The 25,772-nt window shown below is 35.4% G+C and overlaps 1 protein-coding gene across 4 annotated transcripts in view; it reads right to left on the bottom strand.

The window, feature by feature from the left end:
- Positions 1 to 25,772, bottom strand: part of LOC121418130 (solute carrier family 12 member 8-like) — a 45,511-nt gene that overhangs the window by 15,540 nt on the left and 4,199 nt on the right. For all 4 annotated transcript variants that reach the window (XM_041611853.1, XM_041611845.1, XM_041611837.1 and 1 more), the window contains exons 3-10: positions 15,433 to 15,585; positions 8,538 to 8,729; positions 6,352 to 6,583; positions 4,627 to 4,916; positions 3,731 to 3,877; positions 1,866 to 2,340; positions 998 to 1,086; positions 404 to 579 (exon numbers count right to left, since the gene is read on the bottom strand). In XM_041611853.1, the coding sequence (XP_041467787.1) occupies positions 404 to 579; positions 998 to 1,086; positions 1,866 to 2,340; positions 3,731 to 3,877; positions 4,627 to 4,916; positions 6,352 to 6,583; positions 8,538 to 8,729; positions 15,433 to 15,585 (1,754 nt within the window). The remainder of the gene's footprint in view (positions 1 to 403; positions 580 to 997; positions 1,087 to 1,865; positions 2,341 to 3,730; positions 3,878 to 4,626; positions 4,917 to 6,351; positions 6,584 to 8,537; positions 8,730 to 15,432; positions 15,586 to 25,772) is intronic.

Here is a 25,772-nt window from a genome sequence, read left to right on the forward strand (position 1 = left end):
CTAAAACCATGCACAGAAAAACAAAAAAGTTAATCTAGAAAAGATAGAGAGATCTAACCTAGATGGAATGCCATATTACTACAGCTTTGTGACATCAGCGATCGATCATTCAGTTGATTTGCGTAATCATTTGCGCATACTGATCAATGTTATGAAGCATGCGAATGAGGCTTATTATCAAGGCTAAAGCTTTGTATTTAGTGGTCGTGATCATTTAGAAAAAAATACTTCTGAAGTGTGAGGAATGTCAGAAGAAAAGGTTGATAAAGGCGGGAAAGTAAAGCAGGGACAAAAAATGGCAAATAGAAAAAAAAACTGAGAACTACAAAAAGAAAAAGCTTTTTTTTAATGGGGGGGGGGTGCAAAAGATGAGAAGAAGGTAAATAAAGGATAACATTCATACCTGAGAAGCCTCTGGAACAGGGATTTTATCCACCTGAAAAACTGGAAGTCGGCCACGCCCGGTTTTACTCCCGGGTTAGCCTGGCCAATATAGATGTAGATGATTAAGTATACGCACACGTTGGCAAGAGCATAGCCCCATTGGATGGCAAACATGATTGCAACAGATATTAAAGCCTGTAAAAAACAAAGTGAATAGAAAGATTGATGACAAACACGGGGACATATACTTATGCAAGACCAGTTCCTTTGGGAGTTAGTTCAACAGAAACAAAAAGAGAAATATTGTTGAAATGTATATAGGGCTCCTTAGAAAAAAAATACAAATGATTACTGATGAGGCTACAACATGTAAATATAACAAAATAAATAATTAATCAATAAATCAAACAAATATGATACATTCCTCATTCCACCAAAAACAAAAATGTCTACTTTTGACTAGTTAAATCATAATATAATGAGCACAGTACCATAATTTCAGAATATTTCTTTAACCTTGTGATAATACTATCTTCGTCTTCATGGGGTGTGTCTCTACATTGAATTTTAAAGTCATGATTGTGAATATAAAACAAGCTTTAATAATACTTACACCTATAAGGGAGACCCATCTGTTACAGAATCTTGAATACCATGATGGGGGCATGCGAGTTATCTCTGTACTGAATGGACCTTTGGAATCTAAAAAGAAAGTAATAATCTTCATGCTACACCAACAATATTTTATTGACACACAAATAATACAAGATTGTAACTCGTATGTAATATCACAATATAAACGCATTGGCCTATAGATTTCAATCTCAAGTAGTTAAAACATTACTATTTTATACTTTTCATTTTTTTGCTTAAAATTCATTTGAGGCAGCAAAGTTACCATACATCAGATGTGATTCGAGGAAAAAAGGTATTTGTTTGATAGATCTGTAGTAATAATGCTGCAAGAATGCTTTTCCCTCTTATCTTCATTATCAGATCATATAAGATTCTTGTCAAGATACAATTTTATTGATTTCAAATTTTCAGCCACTTACATTGTGTACGAGTACATTGTGCGAATACAACTGCTGACATTCAATGTCCAATGAGTTATGGTTTAGTGAATTTCTACAACTCTTTTATGCTCAATTCCATTATGGTTAATGAATTTTTGGCTTCATGTTCTAACAAATATTAAATCACCATCATAATCAGACAGCTGCCATTTCATCAAGTGACAAAAATGCTTCAAAGTCAAACATCTACATTTGAGATTAAGTTCAATAGTGCCTTTAAATTGGCATAGTATAGCACAGAGTACATCTAAAATTTGCTGTGAATAAACATTGCACTCTATATAGGTGATTTTATTGATAACTTAATGTATTATAGTCTATGTCTTTTTTAATTTTTAATCTCAGGCATGCTTGTTGTTTGATAAACCTAAAATGTCCATGTCTCACTTAAAAAATGTCACTTACCCCCTCTATTTTGTGAATCAATAAGGGACTCCTTATCACTGATCCCAACCACACCTCCATACTTATTTCCTCCATTCTCAACTGAATTCTTCTCTTGACCGTCCTCTTTCCTTTCATTTGAAACTCCAAATGCCTTTTCTGCCTTCTCGATGTCCTGTTTGAATTCTGAGAGCGAGTCCCTGCGGTTCGAATCATCATCGGGTTCGTTGACGAGGGCGCCGTAGGAAGTGCCATCCTGTCGATTCTTGTCGATGACGTGGGAGAGGAGGCTGTCCTTCTCCTTCCCGGGCTCGCCGCCGACGCGGTCGAAGCTCATGGCCAGGGAGAAGTAGGCGTAGTCGATACCGGCATAGGAGAGGAGGAAAGGCATGGTTACAATAGGACCAAGATAGTTGACTTGACCGATGAAGATGAAGAGGATAGCTATGAAACACACAAGGAGCTGGGCTATGATAGGCTCTTTATTTGGCCCTTTCTGTGTATGATTGAAGAAAAGAAATAATTAGTACTTATAAACCACTGATCACTTACTTTCACAGTAGACAGTAGTTTAGTATGATTTCCCTGGCTTGAGAAGTGCATCCATTCTGTGCTTAAAGGGATGGTCTGGGCTGAAAGTATTTATAGCTTAATAAATAGAGTAGAATTCAATGAGCAAAATGCCAAAAATTTCATCAAAATCGGATAACAAATAACAAAGTTATTGAATTTTAAAGTTTAGCAATATTTTGTGAAAACAGTGGTCATGAATATTCATTAGGTGGGCGGATGATGTCACATCCCCACTTGTTCTTTTGTATTTTATTATATGAAATTTATAGGTTTATTCAAATTTTTTCCTCCAAGAACTAGATGAAGTGGATTGACAACTGATTTAGTGCATTAGATATTTATTGCTGCAACTTATTCCATTGTAAGGGAGACATATTATTTACACAAGTATGAAATAATGAAAAAAATATGATTTTTTTGTAATAACATAAGAAAACTGAAAGTGAGGATGTGACATCATCAGCCCACCAAATGATCACAAAAAATTGCTAAACTTGAAACTTCAATAACTTTATTATTTGTTATCCAATTTTGATAAATTTTTTTGCATTTTGCTCAGTGAAATCTACTCTATGTATTCAGATATATTTTCAGCCCGGACCATCCCTTTAAAGGAATACAATCCTGCCAGGCACCCATTTACATGTACCTCATCCGGGTAAAGTGCAGCACAATGTGGATAAATTTCTTACTGAAGGAAATGATTCCATGACTGGGATTTGAATTAATGACCCTTTAATTGAAATGCAAGAGTCTGAACCACAAGACCATGATGCTCCCATCAAATAAGAATTAAGGGAGTATTTCATGGGACGTCCTCGGGGGAATACATGTATCGTTAACATTGAAAAAAAAATCCATATTTTATTGTTCGAAATAGAAATCTGCGAAAAGAAATATTTTTAAAAAGATGATTTTGTCCATCTAGGACGGGCATATAAAAATTAGATCACTTAGAGTGTTATTTAGGGAGTTAGAGGAAAATTGCTAAATAGTGATTTGCATGAAGCAAATTACTATACTATTTTGTAGATTATGTCCCAGACAACCTACGTGCCAATTTTCAGTGCGATCGCGAGATCAACGGCCAAGATTTCAAGGGGGGCCAAGGAGAAGCCCCTCCCTGGCCATATGAACTCCAAAAATACCCCGGCCAAGATAGGGTTAATCACTGCATTTGCACTCAATTTAAGCTTCATATGGAATTCATCCCAAGTTTCTTGCAACACTCTTTAGATTATAATCCACCTTCACTTAGAAACTCAACAGAGAAGAATTTAGATTAATTTTTTTTCCCTTTAAAGCTGACTTACCCCATGGCCCAGGAATTTAATGATGGGTATTACGTTCTCGTTAGCTATACACTGGAGTATTCTGGGTGCTCCATAAAGCCCTCCTAAACATGATGACAAAGACGAGATGTACAGCCCAAGAAGCCATAGGAATCCCACTAGTGACACCTACAACACAAAGTCAAATATGTATTTGTTAATAAAATTCTTAGCCTTATCTGAATAGCGGTATATATATGTGAATATTGCCTGATTGTGTTAAAAAAAATAAATTAATCCATGCATCCTATTCATACTTACAAAATGACTTATAATGTCCAGCTTTCATGCCTTAATATCAACAAACTTCGCGCATCTATTAGGCCTACTATATTATTGAATGAGATAGCAATTAGGGTGGTTACTGGTTTAGATTATCATCATGCTTGTATTTTCACACTGAATTAAGAATTGAAAGCGCTATAAAATTTATCAAATTTATTTCAATATCTGCGAACTTTTTAATGTTGATGCAGCCGCCAGGTGAGACACAAACGCTTGTAAACACAGTGTAAATGATGCGTTCAAACTTGTCAATCTGATCGTTTTCATGATGATTTACTTGATTAAGGATTATAAATTTGACAGATAAATGATGATCAGGAGCTCAGATAAATTATAAATTAAGAAGGTAATGATTTCCTTTGATTGAATGTGCGCAAATTTCAAAAGTTAGATCCTGTCCAAGTCATATCTTGTCCCTACGTACACCCATCTCTTTACCTGTGCCAGTGTTATGATGTTTTAAGTGCTTGGGCCTTTTTCAGCGCCACTGTGGAGTAAATTGACCCCCTATTAAAATTCCAAGTACCCAATCATCTGAATAGTAGACCAACTGCTTGAAGATCCAGTGAATATTAAAGGAATGGAATGCTTACTGTCTCTGCTATCATGTAATCTGTCTGCAGGAAATCCCTCATACATGTTGCCCCTAGAAGCATGGCGAAGAGAAGATACAGGACGGCTGTCACACCAAGAGCTGATAGGGTTCCCTTGGGGATACTCTTGTGCGGTTCACGTAAATCTCCGCTCATATTGATGCCTGCCATCACTCCAGTGGCAGTTGGGAAGAATACACCAAACACCGTGAAGAAATTTTCACCTGGTAGGTAGTCAGCGCCAGTGTTGTTATGGAAGGCGGCGCGGTTGTAGCCTACAAAACCATTTGCTGTATAACAAGGAATGGAAAATATGAAGTAGCACTTGAGTGGTATAGATGGGTCCTGATCATGCTTATAACAATTAAAATGTTGGTCATTGGTATTCTTTTTCCATCCTCTAAAGGTCACCTCACACCTTACGACTGTTCGCGATCCGATTTCAGAATAAAATGTAGTAGAATTTGATGCTAATATTGAGACTTGGAACATCTTACTGTGTAATGTTCTAAATCATCATACGAATACCTATGCTCAAATCTGTGACTATGCTATCATCCTTCTTAGAATAAAAGCAAACTTAATATCTAGTCATAATGATGTCATAGCAGTTGTACAATTGGCTACGATTTGAAACTAATTTGGCCTGAACTCGAAAATAAAGGCTTGCAATCTTCCAAAATGGTTAAATTAGTATTCTTTCAATTAATTTTAACCTCAAATAAAATGATATATTCCATTCACATTTTCAGAAAATGAGCGAAGTGCAATTTGTTCCTAAATCGGATCGCGAACAGTCGTATGGTGTGCGGTGGCCTTGAGTACAGACCATCTTCTGGTGTATCATCATACTACAGAGGTTTGTCTGCGACTGGTAGGTGCAATACACTGGATGAACACCCTTCTCTTTTGAAATAGTATATTGGTTTTAAAGTGCATAGGTTATGACTCTCCTATATAAATGGGACCAACATTTGAGTCCTTTGTGATGGATGGAGTGTTTTCCTACTGTATTCACACCTTCACGGAATACAGAAATCTTTTTTTTTTAGTTAGACATGATATGTCATGAGCAGGATTCGAACCTGAAACAGGTGCTCTAACTGAATGAGCCACGTGGTCTCCCTTTTGATGTTGCTTTGTTGGCTAAACAATAACCAGTTACTGAGCATGTTGGTAACGATCACCATTGTAAGCGGTGACCTCATAGTAAATCCACTCTCTATGATTGAATAATTTTTTAAAGATAAATATAAAAAATCTTTGACTTCACCTAAAAAAACATATTTCAATCATTATATGGATTTAATTGTACAATGATAAATAAAAAAAAAACATTGCCAACAGCACACCAGTACATCCTTTCACTATAAAATGGAGAGCATCCTGTTACTGAGTGGAAAACTCCTTTCAAGATCACTTCGTCAAAATATGACAAATTTTGAAGAGCTGCACTTTTTGACCTATTACCTATCACTCAGTCAGCCATGCATGTAACAAGGTAAGAAAGGGGTGTAGATGGACATTACCTGCCCTATTTGCTCCAAATATTGGCTTTGTGTCTTCCCCTTTTGAAGAGCCAAATCTTACATTTCATTTCTTTTTTTTGCTTATGACATTTTCTTTCATGCAATCGCATGTCTTTATCGATATCCATCCCCTTTCTGTGCCTTATCATTTACAAAATGCTTGATTCATCCTTGCACTCAAGGACAACTTGTGTACCTTTGTCAGTATGAGCTACTGTCCCAACTAGGAAGTCCAGAGTAGCAACGCCCAAGACGGCCAGAAGGAGGAGCTGCATCTTGATGACCCATTTGACCCCTGCAATATTAATGGCCAGTAGAAGCAAGATGACCGCGATCCCAACGCCCCTGACGGCCCAGGCGTTGTCCCAGCCAAAGGTCTTGGCAACAGACTCCCCAAAACCTGTACAGTATAGTGAGCAGGCTACAGTCTGAAATTAAAAAGAATATCAGAGGATTGTGTTCAACAGTTGTAATTGAAGATAAAACTTCTACACAGGTAGCAGGTATTTCCTGCACCATCAAAGTCTTCACCACTGGCCTGTAAAGTATTCAGCAGTGAAGCAAATGGACTGTCGACTTGAGAAAGAGGAAGCTGAAGCTAGAGAGCGATTCATTTTTTTTTTCAATTTCAATTTATTTCATTTTCAACAGAACAAATAAAGTGGTTGAAATAATTGCTATGAACTTATACAGACAATATAAATTGAGGCATGTAAAATATGTATTTTTTTTCCATAAGTAATAAAAAGTATTATAAATCAACAAAATATCATTATAAAATAAAATCCTGAGAAAATGGAGGGGTCCACTAAGAAGCAAAATAATTATTGTAGAATTGCCTACGAAGACGGATACAGAGGTGACAAAACAGAGAACATAACAAAAAAAAAATGGAAACACACACAAGGGATATAAAAATAAAAGGGAAAGAGATAAAGATAATAGAGCAGGACTTCAAATGGAGAGAATAAAGAGAAAGAGAGAGTGGGAGCGATTGTTGCAGTCTCCTGCTTGTTGGAATGAAACATGAGACAAACAAGTTGAAAGGCGCACACACACACACATATCAATAATTGAAACCAGATGAAAGATGGCCACTACAGCCAGATGTACCTAACATTCTATGTGCTTTCTTCCCGGGGGGGGGGGGGGTAGGGTTAGTTAATTAATGTAGTTACGCCATTTGGGTGCATTTCTGAGGTAGTCAGACACGGGTGGGTAGCAGTCCATGTGGAGAGTGACCCCCCTCCCGAGCTTTCTTCTACCCTTCAACCTTATCTTCCCTGTCTGATAGGTTTGTGTTGCTCAGCTGGGTCTGATAGTGTAAAGGCACCTGCCCCTTGGGAAAGCCCGAGACATCACTGATGTCGACTTTGGGTTCTTATACCCTCTGATGACGGGAAAGGCGGAACCAGGCAGGTCAGCTTCAAATTTTCTTTTCATGTCCCCTTTTTTCTGCAAACTGTTTTGTAGAGTCTCAGATCGTTATGGAATGGCTAGGAACAAGTGGAACGCCGCTGGCAGTCTCGCCTGCATTACGCAATTCGATATAGTAGCACTGCAGTGCTGCCTTTGAAAACAGCTAATGAATTATTCACAGAAGAAAACACTAATATGATAATAAAATACTATGTCCACTGACCCAAAATGACCTTTGACCATGATCGTGTACTTTAAGACTTGTGCAAATCACCACTAATACTTGATTACCCTTATATCAATGTTTCATGAGTTAGATCCGTAAACTTTCTAACTAATAATGCCAATTCAACACACACATGTACTCCCAGAACAGCCAGAGTTCATTGACCCTTAAATGACCTTTGATCTTGGCCATGTTCCTGAAATGTGTACAGGGTATATGACACATCCCCTCCTTCACTTCAAGGATGCCTTGATAAGACAGGGCTAACACAAGCCAAATTACCTTCTGACATTCTGGAGCAGGTAGATTGGAGGAAAGAGATTGATGAGCCTAGGAAAAACTGAAGTTATTGCATTACAAGGAAAAGTTAATGGACGAACAAACAGATAGACGGAAGGACATCGAGCGTGATACCATAATTTTTCCCCTCTGGGACGGGCATATAAAAAATGAATGATAAGAATTCATCTGCCAATATTTAAATCAAATAAACAGATTAAAAATATTGATGATAATCAATGATGGTAATAATGAAGAAAAGTGACACCAATAACATTGATCAAATAACAAATATTCTTGAGAACGTAAAGAAAGTCACTATGAAAATCAGTGCTATACTTACTTTGGTCATATGGTCACTTTAATTGATGTTAGAACAAGTGAATATCACCCCCCCCCCCCCCCGTAAACGTACATGACATGAATGATAATCATACGATGACCCTCGTGTGAATTACCTGCCCAAAGGAATAAAGGATTCCAAGCGTTGCCCCCATCCTAGCCCCCAGGACGTGGGACAAGAGAAAATAGATGCCCCCGCTCTCCATCTTACATCTCTCACAGACCCCGATGGCTGCCAACGACGAGACAAGAGCTACTGCCACAGTCATGAGGATGATTAGAATCGACAGTCCTACTCCAGCGTTACCCTGGTTCAGAGAAGAATGAAAATAATAAGTTCAGATCCAATAACAACCTGAATTTTACAAATTTCCAACATGATATACATGTACAATAAACAATTAACTTGATGATGAATGAAGTGATCTAACATTTTAATGGTATTAAATCTTGCTTTATTTAAAGATTTTAAATTGTGATCTTATAAAAATGCTTTTAATAGGCATTTGATCTATAAATAGCTAATAGCTACACAGAAAGTACCAGTATTATTTCCAATACCACAAAATGAATAAAACAATTGAACCAATAATATATAGCCTATATATTCATTCTGATGTACAAACAAATTAAACGCCTACCACACAATTCAGAGCAATGAAATTATAGGCACATTTTTCAATTTTAAAGAATAAACATGAAAAATTAATTGATAAAAGAGAAGTAAAAAATAAGTATATTCTGGCAGTCTTGCCTGCATTACGTGATTCAACACAGCAGTGCTGACTACAGAATAATTATTCACATGATAATAAAATACCACGTTCATTGACCCTAAATGACATCTGACCATGATTGTGTGACCAAAGACTTGTGCAAGACGATCGGTGATACTTGATTACCCTTATGTCCACAGTTCACCCGAATTAGATTCATAATTGTTCAAAGTTATGATGGCAATTCATCAAATACCTCCAACATGGCCAAAGTTAATTGACCTTTAATATGTCCAAGTAAGCGGTCAAAGTTTCATGAACCAGATCCATAAACTATCAAAGTTACGATGGAAATCAACAACAAAAAGAACAAACATAGGCAAAGTTCATTGACCCTCAATGAAATTTGACCTTGGTCATATAACCTCAAACTTGGGCAGGATGTTCAATATACGTTATCCTTATGTGCAAGTTTTATGAACTAGGTCCATGTACGTTTTAAGTTATGTAAAATCAATTATCTTCAAAATGACGAAATATGAAACCAGATATTGGCCAAATGTCATAAACTCCTAATATGTAAATAGCTTTTTTGCATGACATATGTTTTAAATCTGATAATCTGAAAAATTATTTATTATTTCTGATGCACCGTACAAGATATAAGATTTAATTTTAAAATAAATCTACAGGTTCATGGATGGAAAAATGTTCTAGTTGATATCAATGCTTTCCTTTTCTTAACATTTCAAATGTACACTTGCATACACAAATCAGAAAATGCAGAAATTAATAGTCTAGAAAGTCTAATATTAAGGGCTAGCCATTGAATGAGTACTGAATGTTTATTAACTTGAGGTTAGTAGCATGACATTTTATTACACCAGCGCACGACATTAGTGCAAGTCTGACGGTCTCAGGTAAAAATCGCTGTTCACCAGCAACTAAACCAGATTTACTGGCCCGACATGACTAGTAAAAAAACTCTTGTTGTCAGACTAGTAACTTTTTCAGATATGGCAAATTTACTATTCTAACAATACCATCAAAATCTGTGGTTGTCAGGCTAGTCAAAATGTGCAAAATGACATCAATTTTTACATGATCTTTGGAACATGTTTAAAGATTATTTTGAGGTGCTAGGCTGCTAGCTAAAACTTTGAGGTCACATTAATCAGGCAAACTGACTCACTTCTATAAACATTGTCAACCAAGATTGTCATAATTTCTACAACCTCGTGGTGATTACGGAGGCCCGTCATGAATATAGGTTGCATTACTTGAATAGAGGTTGCATTACAAAATCTTGACTTTGTTCACGATTGTTCCCTCTTCTACAACATTGTGATGATTGCAGAGGCCATAGTAAACTCTTTATAGTGGTGGCATTACTTCCAGAAATAGCCGCAATACTATCTGTGTTGTTCAAGATGATAGTCCTCTTCTCTACAACATCATGGTGACTGCGAGGGGGGGGGGCCATCTTGAACTCTTTTGAGGTCATATTACTTTAATACCAAAATATAATATGCAGTACTATCTGAAGTTGTTTGCGATGATATTCACCTTTTCTAAAACATTGTGGTGATTGCAAAGGCAGTTGTAACTCTTACAGGTCTTATGGCCTACCAAAATAGAATAGAATGAATGATCGCGCATGTCTAAGACTTCAACCACATTTCACTTGCCATTGCGACTTTATCAGGAGAAGCTTCATGTATTCCTTTTTCTCAAGATATGAAGTCTATTCCTATATAACACATTGTTTCTAAATTGCTAGCTCCTCAAAACACTTCTAGAACAACATGTTCTGATGATGGGGCAAGCGACTTCAACTACATTTCATTTGCAGATTTGAGTGACTTTGTCTGGGAGATGCATCATCCTGTATGCAACAGTAAAAAATATAGTATTTCCTTGCTTTTTTGCTAATTAAATTTTCCATCCAATTTATGCTTGAACTTACTTACAAGTACAACATTAAATTCTGACCAATCTTGTGTGAATAATTATATGAGAACAAAATTTTTGTAGCTTTGATAGTTTTTATTTGCTCCCCTTTTTTTCTCTCTCGGAGATCGCACTCTCATCATGAAAATGTGTTTTCCTCTATTCAATTGTATGACATTGAATTCTAAATACATGTACTCCTAGAAACTGCAGCAAGAGTTTGCACTCATGGATAGATCTGTTGATATCATGTTATGTTGACATATTTGTTGGGGGGGGAGGGGTAGCCAAGGGTGATAATTAAAAAAATTGATTCACAAATAAATTGATAAAGAAGAGAAAGGAATTCAAGCAAGTTGAACAAAATCTTGAACATTTTTGTAACAGACCAACAGTCAAGGTATCTCCCGCACTTTGTTCGGGCAAGACAAAAATCGCCAAAAAAAATTCAGATGAATAAATAGCATTATTTAAAAATTAATGGCAAAATAATAAAAAAATTGAGAAGAATCTTCTGATTACCAAGTCTAATGATCATATTTCTGATTTTCTGGAATTTTAGTGCAAGTCTTTTTTGAACCCACAACAGGGACATTTCATGTTTGCTCAAGCATGGACAAAACTTTTTTTTTGTGGCATTTGAAGACTTAAGAGCATGTATATGAACATCAAAATATAGACACGATTTGAAACGAAATTTTACAAACTTTAAAAAACTGTCCCTTTCTTATACACACTGTAGATCTATATGAGCAAATTATATAAAAAGTGGTTAACAATCTTCAGTCTTTGGTGGCACTGGAATATTCTCTATTTCATCGGTCTACCAGTCTTCGCAAAAAAAATCCTTGGCAGCCACCAATTAAAAAAAAATGGGATGAGTTGGGCCTAACTACATGTAACAGGGAAAACAGCATCTCTACATATGTTTGATGAACCAAGCAACAAACTTGCATTTTTTGTTAGTAGATTTCCCATTAAGCGTATGTATGTTAGTGTCATTAGTTTCCCATGTTTTATTTTGGCTTTCTATTCACCTTCTACTCTAGTAACATGCCTTTTTCCCATTATACCTGACATGAGAAGTCATCCACACACAGCCATGCATGTAGACCTGTGCATAAGCACCGTGCTTGCTCTTGTGTTACTTGCTAGATGTGGTGTTAGTGGTTAATATAATATAGCTGTCCTTCTGGGATGGAAATGCATCAAACGCATGCAATGTCCAAATGGAGTTAACCAAGTAATGGGTACATACCATTTTGTTTTCCAAATCACCAAACCAGATACAATTTAGTTATAACCACCAAATTTGTATTGTATGATGATTATATCTGGAAATAAAAATAGATTACATTTCAAAGGTTGACATTTTCATACCAGTATGAAGGATAATAAGATTTTTTGTTTTCCAAATCACCAAACCAGATACAATTTAGTTATAACCACCAAATTTGTATTGTATGATGATTATATCTGGAAATAAAAATAGATTACATATCAAAGGTTGACATTTTCATACCAGTATGAAGGATAATAAGATTTTTTAGTGTGACATTGCTGGTAGTTTCTCAATGCATTTATACAGGTACATATTTCTCCAAACAGCAATTTGATATGCTATATTGCTATCAATAAATATTGAATTTCATTTTATTTTAAATTGATTTTTCACCTTCAACCATCATTCAAGAAGAGCAAAGTTGTTTGATGTATGAATAAAAATTCAAATGGCAAAAATTCATTGACCTTAAATGACCTTTGACATAGATCATGTGACCTGAAACTCATGTGGTATGTTCAATGATACTTGACTACTCTTATGTCTAACTTTCATTAACAAGATCCGTAATCTTTTAAGATGATGATAGCAATTCATTAAAAATACTCCCCAAAAGTTGATCTGCTGTCTTACAATAAAGCAAACTGTTATTGTGACGTTTCGACTGCACCTGCTATTCTTCATCAGGCAATGTAGACTATTGCCGCTGCATGTGCCTTTTAAAGCATAAGCTGGGTGCCGAGGGAACAACGCTACCGAAAAAGAGGTTGTGCAATATAAATCTACCGTTGTTCTACTGTTCGTTGATTCTATTTCTCGCTAGCTCCGCCGACACTTAGAGTAGCATAGCATGCGCGCCGTTTTCAATCCGATACTACTCTTCATAAACCCTGCGCTACCTGACAGAATCGATGGCATCGTCGTCTACAAGATACCATGCGGGAAATGTGACATGGTACATCTGGTAACAGGTAGACCCATTAGAGAAGGAATGCTACAACATCGCAGAGATGTCAAGTATCGGCGCATAGATAGCTCGGCAGTCGCAGAGCATGCTTGAAATGCAGATCAATCTCCCAAATAGGACGAGGTAAGCTGCGTAGTGCGGGATAAGTACTGGTATACACGGTGTGTAAATTCGCTTACATCCAAATAATATCTATAGGGATAATGACATTGACATCCCCGAGGAATGGCTTCTGACCATCCGCCAGCATACGCCCCCTATGACCACCCATTGCTCACCGGTCGACCAAACTCCAACGTATGCAATTCGCCCGCTTTCCACGCTGCTGGGATTTCACTGTCCACGGCTTATGATTGGTCGGCACAGTGTGGCGGTCCCGGCACATTACACTATTACGCACACTTAGTGATTATCCACATTGCCTGACGAAGACTAGCAGCCGAAATGTAGCAATAACAGTTTGCTTTATTGCGAGACAACAGATCAACTCTTACAACGATTTTCTATTACCACGATGATCAACGTCTTCCGCACTCCCAACATGGCCAAAGTTTGTTAACCCTATATGACTTTTAACCTTGTCATGTGACCAGAAACTCACTCAAGATGTTTAGTGATAACTGATTACTCTTATATGTCTAAGTTTCATTAACTAGATCCGTAAACTTTCAAGATTATGATAGCAATACAACAAATACTCCCAACATGATCTTTGACCTACCTCTGGTGACCTGAAACTCAGGTAGGATGTTCAGTGGTACACCATTACCCTAATATTCAAGTTTCACGAACTATATAAACTTTCAAAGTTATGACAACATTTCAAAAATGTTGATTCCCCCAACATGTTTAAGCCCATTGACCCTAAATGACCTTTAACCTTGATCATGTGACCTAACACTCAGGCAGGATGATCATTAATACTTGATTACCCTTACATGGTATGTCTGAGTTTCATGAACTAGGTGCACATGCTTTCAATGGAATGTGCGTGTGCAAGTTATGATACCATTTCAAAAACTTAACCTTGATTACAAGATTTCATTTTTTACAACGATGTTGCCGTAGCCGCCACCGGCATCGGAAAAGTGGCGACTAGAGTGGGTGAGACAAAAACCATCACTTTGAATTTAGAAAAATACAGTATTACCAACATCAATATTTTGTCATCGTCATTATAACCACTATAATCAACATAATCATCATTATCACCATGATAACCACCATCATCATCAATTATCATCATTGTCATCAACATACATCTATAACCTGTCAAGATATGGCTGAATAATAAACTTTCTGTGCTATTTCCCATAAGAGTTTCAATAGATATGTACAGACTACTGTTTTCTGGGTTTTTTGTTTTTTGTTTATGGTAACCCCCGTAGGAACTCGGCAGAACAGCTTTGGGACTGGTAAATGCTATAAAGCTAGTATATAACCAATTACATACTGTAAACTTACCTCGATTGATTGAGTTTACACAAATATTACTGGTAGTGATTTTGATGACCTACATACTATTATGTACGCCACACATGTTTGCAAAGACCAACATGCCATTTGAATTGTTGGTAGTATGGGTTTCATTAGTTTGTCAATTTTCATTTCCTTTTTCTTTATCTCGGGAGATGCAGGAATAGGTGCATATTCCATCCCCCTAGCTACCCAAGGTGATGATACATGTATATTACACTACACGAACCATCAGGGCGAATCCATAAAAATTGGACAGTCGATTCACTACTAGTAACATATTTTAATTCAATATAAAGTATAATCTAGACAAAAAATGAACTTATCAGGCATCTTTAGAATATATTGGAGTGATAAGCAACTACTAGTATACTACATGTAGTAAGTAACTACTAGTAAGTAAAGGCTTTAAAATCATTGATTTTTAGACTGATAGAACATGTAGTTTATCACTTGAGTATAATCTATAATATCATTCTTATAAACAAATGTTATAAGTCGTGATCAGACGGTCCAATTTCTATGGACTCATTCTGATGGTGTACATGTAGTATAATCAACATGAACCATCACCTGAGGTACCCCCTAGCTAACACATGATCTTTTAAAAAAAGTCTTACCACCATCCAGCCTGTCCGAAGGAAGATGACCACACCAAAGATGTTGATCATACAGGACGTGAAGACGCCATCCCATGTTCCAAAGAGGACAGGTTCCCTCACGAAGAAGTTTGCCTTCCACCATGGTGTTTGGCTATGACTGCTCTGCCCAGCCTGCAATAGTGGATCAATATCATTTCATTAATACAATACCAATTTTAAAAAATGAGTTGTCAAGTAAACACTTCATAAAAAATGATTTATTTTTTATCATGGCACTTGTGAATGCCAAGAATTTCTACAAAAACAAGTTCAATACATTACAATTGTCCTACAATGGCTAAAAAAAAAAAATAACTTTAACCGAAAACCCACTTGATATCAATTTCAGCAAACACTGCATTATAAAGGCCACCTACTGCACACCTTACCACCTGACTGGTCTATGACTGAGTGAAGGGAAATGTCACGTCACAGCCCTTGTCAGCTTGAGAATCACATATCGGTCACAGACTAATCGTAAGGATTTGACATGATGTCAATCGCAATCGTCGATCGCAATGAAAATTAGAATCTGATCAAATGTACATGTAGTTTTAAAAAAATTCACCATCACATTTATTTTCATATGTATTTATCGTTTTCTAAATTTCTTATGTATTTTGGGGTTTTTATTACTATTTTTTTTCAATGGGTATTGCCTGGGACTTTATTTAAACAATAAATACGATGAAATTAATTGATTTCGATCAGTAAAAGGAAAAATAATGACATATTATTAATTTTAGCTGAAAACACTATTTGCACTGATTTATACACAAATTCATGTTTTTGAGCAATTTTGTGTTTGCATGCACTTACGAAGTATTGCGTAATTTCAGAACCGTGTAACGGGGATCGCAATTTTGGTTTCAAAAGTTGCGCAAGACTTAGAAATAAAAAGTTAGCGAGTGACGCGGACGAAAAATTTGTGCGGCAGAATTATCGCAAAAAGTGTCAATGGGGGCCGTATCAGGACTCCCTCCCCCCCCCCATCTTATTAGGGTTAAAACATATGATGGGTATGATGTCTACCATAAATAGGGCCTAATACAATTTACAATCATAAACTGTACAATATACTGTTGTTTCAAATGAAGAAAAAAATAACATATACATGTACATATATATATATACAATGTACAATATAGCCTTCATTATAAAATGCATAATGCCATAATGCCATACATGTACATGGGATTATGCATATCATAATGAGGGTTATGTTTATACAATGTACAGTATGTTTTTTTTTCATTTGAAATTTGAAACATACAATGTATAACAGTATATTGAATAGTTTATGATGGTAAATTGTTATGGACAACATACACAATGCTAGATGACATGAATTTTGTGCACGCTTTATGTAATCTCTGTAGATCAATGATAATCAATGAACAGTGGCTGGTTTAATGAATTTTACTCCAACACAAATGGATATCTCAGATAATAACAGCATACGGTTTAATGGGCTAAACCCCTGCCTGGGCAGCCTGGGTGACATATGCTTTGCTCAGAGTATTTTATAATGAATGGCACAACACAGTGAGTTGTGTGAAATATATTGATTGAACCCAACTCACGTTGTGTACTGTATACGGGGCATTCATTCATCACACAGTACATGTAGATCCTGACAATCAGTGCATGTATGATATTGAAGAGTGTGTACAGTATGTAGTACCTTACAACATTGTTAAAAAGGATACTTTGGATACAAACTGCAAATTGCACTATCTGCTATCATAATACCTAATATGATAGTATTACGCGACTATGTAACAGATTTATAAAAAATACATACGATTAATAGGAAAACCATGTTTTCTTTCAACTCACATTGATGTTTCATTAAATTTATGTAATCATTGACAGCTAATTCTTTAATAAAATGACAAAGGAAATAAAATTCAATGTTAAGCTAAACCAAATAATCATAAAGATTTCATAGAATTACACATTGACTGTAGGCTTTTACATGTGTCAACATGAGTAGACCAAATACTTGAAATACAATATTGTTTGATGTGATTCACTGCAATGTGTCTGAAAAAACATGATGAATATTTGTGCAATATGGTTGGAAAAGCATCACTGACAGGTAGACTATATACATTGTACTTTTGTGATTTATATGTGAATTTGTGGAATCCTGTGATCAAAGACAGTATGTAAAATGTATACATGCAAAAGGAAAGAACACATCATCATCATCATCAATATTATTATCATTAGAGCTGCCATCATCAATATGATCAATCCCATACTATTATTATCATTGTCATCATAATCATTTACAATGTATCATCATCATCATAATCATTATGCATCATTATCCCTTCCGAGATTTGTAAACACAAACATACTCTTTCAAATATTCATGTTTTAGCCCAAGTTAAGTATGAATGGTAGATCTACATGTACATTTTTTTTCAATTCCTTGAGAGCATACTGTAAATGCAATTTACTAGTATTTACTACAGTATGCTGTATTCACTGATTTGCAGATTGACGTCATACCGAGAGCATCGTGAGGTCACTGTGGGTATAATATAGGTAGGATGCTAAAATCGTGAGGTCACTGTGGGTATAATATAGGTAGGATGCTAAAATGTAATAAGCTCGCTAGCAGCACACTCATGCTACATACATGTATGTACTAGGCTTACACACTACTCCAGTCTTGAGTAGATATAGACTGACTGTGCACAGTGCAATATTATCTCTTGTCTATGTATACATGTATGTACATGTAGCCTATGTACATGTATGTACATGGACTATGTTCTGTACATGTAAAGAGTACATGTCCATTGCAATTAAAGTGTTATTTTGACATGTACATAGATGATTTCTTAAATTGTAATTGTGAAGATCAAGAAAACAAAATATGTACATGGACATTCTATATCCATTGCAATTTAAAATGTTATTCTGACATGCATGTACATGTATATAATAAATAATTTCTTAAATTGTAATTGTGAAGATCAAGAAAACAAAATATGTACATGTACTTTCTACAGAGTATGTATCCATTGCATTTAAAGTGTTGTTCTGAAATACATTTCTTTAATTGTAAATGTGAAGATCAAGAAAAAAAATATGTACATGTACATGAACTTTCTAGAGTATATCAATTGCAATTAAAGTGTTATTCTGACATAAAAATAATTTTTTTAATTGTAAATGTGAAGATCAAGAAAAGAAATATGTACATGGACTTTCTACAGAGTATATCCATTGCAATTAAAGTGTTATTCTGACATGAATAATTTCTTTAATTGTAATTGATGATAAAGAAAAAATATGGACTTTCTACAGAGTATATCCATTGCAATTTAAGTGTTATTCTGACATAAAAAATAATTTCTTTCATTGTAACTGTGAAGATCAAAAAAATATATGTACATGGACTTTCTACAGAGTATATATCCAATTCAATTCATGTGTTATTCTGACATATAAATAATTTTGTGAAGATCAAGAAAAAAATATTTACATGGACTTTCTACAGAGTATTGCAATAAAAGTGTTATTCTCACATATAAGTATAAATAATTCTTTAATTGTAAATGTGAAGATAAAAAAAAATGTATCCATAGTACAGCACATATACATATACATGTACATGTATAATCACAAATTAAGAATTCATGAATCCTAGTTTGTTCAGATTATCCAATACAATGTATGCAGTGAAAAGTGTGACCTTTAATGAACTCATAGAATCAGTATGCATTTCTGTCAAATATGTACAGTGTATGTTTACACAATGCTATCAGAGCTCGATAAATATTCAAACTGAATTTAAAATGAGTATTTGAAAAGGAGAAAATCTGGCATCATGAAACCTTTGACATTTCAGTTCTTGTACAAATTTTGTTGTTGAAGATCCTACATGTACATTGGGCCCTATTTTCAACAGTTCTACTTTTTTTACATGTGCACTAATAGTACACTTATTGGGCATGTATACATGTAAAAGGCTGTGTAAGTGGCGTGAAAGTGTAAATTTCTAATGTGGGCAAAAATTAAACGGCCGTGTAAAGTGGAGTGGAAGGTAGCCAGCTGGCCGATTTTTCCTATGATGTCCTTCAAGAACAAATCTACAAAGAAGTATCACCTTGCCCCTGCCATGTAGAATGAGCACGCTGCAAGCTACAAGCATGCAGGGTTAGCACGATACGGGAACGGCAGTGCAGCCAGCTAGCTGCATGATCATCAATGCATGCACCCTGGCCCCGACTTACAAAGAGCTACGATTGATCTGATTAAACGTAACTCTATGGAAATCCATAGTGTCATAATTTTCTTCTACAAAAGAATTTGCACAATGTCCTTTTTATACAAAGAGAAGCGCAGTGAATTTTCAAGAAAACAATGAATGCATATAAAAGTATTTTGAACAAACATGCATAATAGATGTTGATGTTGCTGGCCGTCCACAGTTGTGATTTCAGATCAGATCAATTGTAACTCTTTGTAAGACGGGGCCCTGATCTGATGTCCACCATCATGGAGTCAGATCCCATGATGTCCAAGGTAATGCCCGTCAGATGTCAAAAATTAATTTTGACTTCCAAGGCATTGCTATGATATTGTAGCCAAAGAGTTAAAGGGGAAGTTCACCCTGACAAAAAGTTTATTGTAAAAATAGCAGAAAAAATAATAAAAAATATTGCCGAAGGTTTGAGAAAAATTCATCAAATAATTAAAAAGTTATTAGAATTTCAATTATTTGATTTGTGACGTCATATGCGAGCAGCATTCCTACATAGCGAATGGTAAAAAATCAATGAAATGTCATTTTCTCAGAAAATTGAAAATGGTTTTCACTGTAACTTTTGTATATCAATAGACAAATCATTTCACACCCGATCATGAAAAGAAAACAAAATTAAGTCATCAGGAACCATACAAAATTTGAAATTCATACATCTTATAATACATAACACATGGGGCAGCTGCTCGTTTATGACGTCACAAATCCAAAATTTTGAACTCTAATAACTTTCTTACTCTTTAACGGATTTTCCTCAAACTTTTACCAATATTTTTTACTATTTTTTCTGCTATTTTTACAACAAAGTTTTCTTCAGGGTGAACTTCCCCTTTAAAGAATTTATTTACAATATGCAAACAATGGAAATTTACAAAAATGTGGATGCTCTCGTTGCATTTCAAAATTTAGTGCCTTATGTATGGGACAGGTTTCATCTAAAAAAATATTTACCTGAAATTAATTTGATTAATGTTTCACCTACATGTAGTTGCTTTAATAATGGACATGGACTCTCTCAGGTCTGGTTTAATTTGCAATTGATAAGAAAGTTGATGATCAGTTCATTAATTACATGTATGCAAAATATGTGCTTTCCTTGAACAATGTGTCCCTTACATTATTAAAGGATTTCATATTTTTTTAATGTTTTTCTTTGAATATCAAACATTGACCAATCATATTATTTTCAGCCTGTAGTATCCCTTTACAATAAATTTGAAACCATTTGCACATGACACAAGCTGTCTCGACGCACCACTGCACAGCACTGCACAACAACTACTACTTCACTGACACGGCATACACTCACTCGATCAATGGAAGATCGCACTCCACTACTAATTGCACAATTAACAGGGATTATGCAAGGAGATTTTTTCTAGGATTTATACATCATTAAAAGAAACACAAATCTGAAGTAATACATTGTTTCATGAGGGTATTTTTTTCCGATGCAGTCCATTATCCTTTTTTCTTACATTCTGATTTATCCAATCGAAAACTTCTAGTACAAAATAATGCAATGAGCAGCAATTGCACGAGGCAAATTTTGGTTTAAGAATAAACAAGTACAAACAAGAGGTATCAAATAATCAATATGAAGTTCACAGGTGCCCTTTTCATCATCATCAATTTATCATAAAGCACCACCATCACTCCATTTCATCAATTTCGTTAACAATGTGTGCATGTAAATTCAGCATTCATCAAGCCTTGTTGGAAAAGACAAGGCACAAGTGATGTGTCTTGCCCACTTGTGAAAATGACCAGAAATATCGCGATTTGTAGGGGCACACAACAAAATTGTATCAAAAGTTCATTGTGAAATAACTGGGATGGAATAAAATTTGTCGTTAGAGTCTTGCATGTAAACTTTAATGTTGACCTTAAAATGACCTTTAACCTTACCATGTGACCTACAAACACAATGCAGGTCTCCTAAGTACAGCTTCAACCCAAGATTGATTTCAAATTGCCTTACAGATGTAGAGTTATGTGTCATTAGAGAGACTTGCATGTAAACTTTGACGTTGACCTGAAAATTACCTTTGATCTAATACCATGTGACCTCCGACTGCAGCATAACATGCAGTACCCCAAAGTACATCTAACATCTAAGTTTGGTTGATAAGTGACTCACGGTTGCAGAGTAATGTGTCATAATATTTGAGACGGACGGATGACATTTGGATCCCTAAATCTCGCTTTCACCTCTGGTGGGCGAGACAATAAAAATGACACTATTAATTCCATTTGAACATACATGTAACATGTAGCTTTGCCGACATTACCAAGATTTTTAGTATGGCCAAAGAATCTTATTAAATCATAAATAATTGAACAATAACTTACATCCAGTTATCATTTATATAAATTTCAAAATTTAAAAAATAAGAATAATGACAGTATTAAAGAGAAATTCCAGTAGTTGCAGTAAACACTGATTTCATGAGAAAGTCTGTAAAACAAGGCTTAATTGTCAGTATATCATCGAGGATCTAGATCTGGTACAGTTACATTAACTGAACTTTGTGAATCTTGAAATCTACGCTGAAAAAGATCCCCAACACAGATAAGCGCACATGGGACAATGTATAATTATTGCTTAGAGCGTCGGCCCGACGCTCTACCCAAATCCTGTGCTTATTTGCTAATTTCTCATCAACTACACAATTTCTTCCAGAATCCTTTGGCACATGCGTTTTATTTATACAACCAGACACTTTGGTGGTCATTTCATTGGATTCTGTACAAACTCATTTCAAAATCGTTACCAAAACTAGCATTTACCTTTAATACTTCCATATGAACATAAATGTGCCAACCATACCATTATTTTTAGTATGACCATCTAATGTTATAAAATTGTAGTAATTTAACAATAATTTACATCCAGTTATCATTCATATAAATTTAGAGCTTGATTTGAGACATTCATATTTATTTCGATCACTTGCTCTGCACTTGTGTTTAAAATTAATAATGGATTATAAATCATACAAGGATTAATTCTCAAATCATTGTCATAGCTCATATTCCACAAATTTTCTTGACAATCGATATCAGCAAAGAATACCAATTCAAATGACCATTCAGAGAAAATTTAGTATATTAATTCCCACCAATTTGGAGCTCATTTTCGATCCCACTACATCTCAGGCAAGATACATGTACATGCTCTCCACTAGTATAGCATTTGTTGGCCAGCAAGCACACTTGTCATTTAGATAGAGTGAGTGTACTGGGCTGGGTACGGGACTACGGTTACGGGGCTATTGTGTGTGTGCAAGTCTGGACTGTGAGTGCGAGTTGAACGAGAATCGTTCTGATCGACAATGAATGATTCATATCCTTCATATTATTTTATTTCAAATGCATATATAATGTCACCTGAAAATATCATTGATTTGGATATTTTAGGAAAAAATTCTGCATTGGTCCACTTAATTTTTTTTGTGATCATGGAAGATAAAAACAATCTTTGCTCTGTCAATCATCTGCTTTTGCAACGCTTACCCCTCTCATGCAGTGCCTATTGTGTGTATTGTTGGAGCAAAAAAAAAAAAAATTGATTTTCCCGCCTTCAAAATTTGACGCATTAATGTTCGATCAAATTAAAGCTGTCGAACGCCGGTTAACAAAATAATTGATAATCGACTCAGGCTTAATCATCACAACTGGGATAAATGGTTTCTGAGTTCAATTCCAAGTCCAACACCTGTCTCGTTTTGATTTTGAGGGGGTGCTGTGGCTGGTGTAGGTGCTGCTAAAAAAAACCTACTCCAGATTTCAAAAGCCAGACCTTCACGTTTACAATTTCGTGAAGCTCAATAAATCGCTCTCCTCTTTTGTTTTGAGGAGCTCAATTAAGCTCCTCAGAATCACTCTCCACGAGGAGCTCAAATCAATTCAATACAAAAAATTGTAGATTTTTCTTAACATCGTATTTATGCAATAGCTGTGTAGAGCAATTAATCTGTGGTGAAACTAGGCCTTGGTCAATACATTAACAAACTATCGTGCTCCTGCTAAAAAAAAAATTGCTAAAATTTCACAATTTACAACTTCTATGGTGTGATGGTGTTGCCATTAAAATCTACATATGGGACTACAATATTTACTGAGTTTAAATTCAAATAAGAGTCGGGAAAGAGGTGAATATTCTTCATTTTTTCTCATAGTTTTCAACTAAGTCAAAATAATTTCAAGGAATTATGGAGAAAATAGATGGCCATTTCATGGATTTAATGATGTAAAATGTGAAATTTTAGCATTAAAAAAAATATTTTTTTTTAGGAGCACGATTTTTTGTTCTCCTTATTTTTTTTAAGGTCGTCTGAAAAGCATGACTTGAAATCATCCAATGTATACATGTTGTTCTTATCACGATGACCATGAAGCAAACGTTCATCCTTAACAACCACTGATAATCAAGTTGCTGTAGACAGTAAACCCATCAGAGCCCTGCATATTTGTGTTGGTTCTGTCGCTTCTGATTAAATCCATTATTCTGAATAAATAAAAACTACTGAATGGACTCTGGAATTGTTAAGAATCTCTAGACTATTTCCCCTTCAGCTACATGTACATTTGCAGTCCCTATCCCACTTCTCAACTGGCTGTATATGTCCTACCCCCTTCATATAACACATGATTATGGATAAACCACAAAAATAGTCTACCAGTCAGTGAATAGAACTATCTCAACCATATCAAGCCCAAGTTGATCCAATTACTATTCTAGTCACCTTTGTCCCATTTCATAAAGAGTTACAACTGCTGTACCTTCGCCATTATGGCAACTACCATGGCAACAGGGCGCAGCAGCCAATGATATTAATCAAGGGTACCATGGTAGTTGCCATAGTGGCAAAGTTATAACAGTTGTTACTCTTTATGAAATGGGCCCATGGTCTATACAATAGCTTTTGATCTTAGAATTTCAATGCTTTGCGGGGAAGCTTACGTAACATCTTCATTTGAAAATACTTGAAAAATGCATATGTGCCCATCCTAATGCAATATCACAAAGGTCATTTGAGTAAAGTTGATTGACTAATCGTGACCTGTATTATTTATGAATGAAAATACAGTGCGTATCAAAAAAAAGTTTACACTTAGAAAAAATCCTGTAAAATTATATATTTGTAATATCCTGACGATTTTTCCACATTTTAGCATTGGTACAGATCCATTTAAGCAAATGACGATATAACTGTCGAAAAATATTTCCGCTTGAGTGAGCACCACTTACTTTTGAAAAGTTGGTGAAAAATGATTTGCGCAGAACTTTGAAATAGTTATGCGAATAAAAGTAGACCTTAATCATGAAGAACACGTGGAAATTAGCAAGTAAAAGTGATATGAAGATATCTTTTACCCTTTTAAACTTGTTTCCTTGCCCAAAACACTTCGACGAGTGCATTGCGCCCCATCCCACTCCCCCACACACCAAGTCCATGGTGACGACATTTGCTTTACACTGAGCTGTGATTTACATGAAATGGCTTAGGCTTGATTTTTATTTTGTTAATCATTGCCAAGCTTGGGAAAAGTGTAGAGAAACAAGTATTAAATGAAAATGAAATGTAAACCAACTTTGAATGATAAAAACTTAGTGAAAAATGCTGGAGATGTGTGATATAAACTTTGTTCAGATTCAGTTATGTCCTCGGATCCAGCTGGCACAAAAAGAGTAAAGGTTGTGCTTACTAAGTGTTGAAATCTCAAATTTGGGCGGCAAAATTGTTACAAAATGCTTGAATGTATCCGTTTTATTTCAATTGGCTAAAAGTGCTTGGGAAATTTATGAGAAATGCTTCGCAGGGTAAGTTTGATTTTGCCCTTTCCCCTTGACACAGCGTGAAAACAAGCATTTCTGCGCAAACAGATTTCTGCGAGCTTTACAAAAATGGACAGTGCTCACTCAAGTGTAACATTCTGACAAAACTTTTACCTTCATTGGATAGATGAGACCCAAACCCATAATTACAAGTGACAAAATTACCCACATGTTGTATATTTTTTTATTCCC

This window comes from Lytechinus variegatus, chromosome 1 (assembly GCF_018143015.1).
Source record: "Lytechinus variegatus isolate NC3 chromosome 1, Lvar_3.0, whole genome shotgun sequence".
NCBI classification, from domain to species: Eukaryota; Metazoa; Echinodermata; class Echinoidea; order Temnopleuroida; family Toxopneustidae; genus Lytechinus; species Lytechinus variegatus.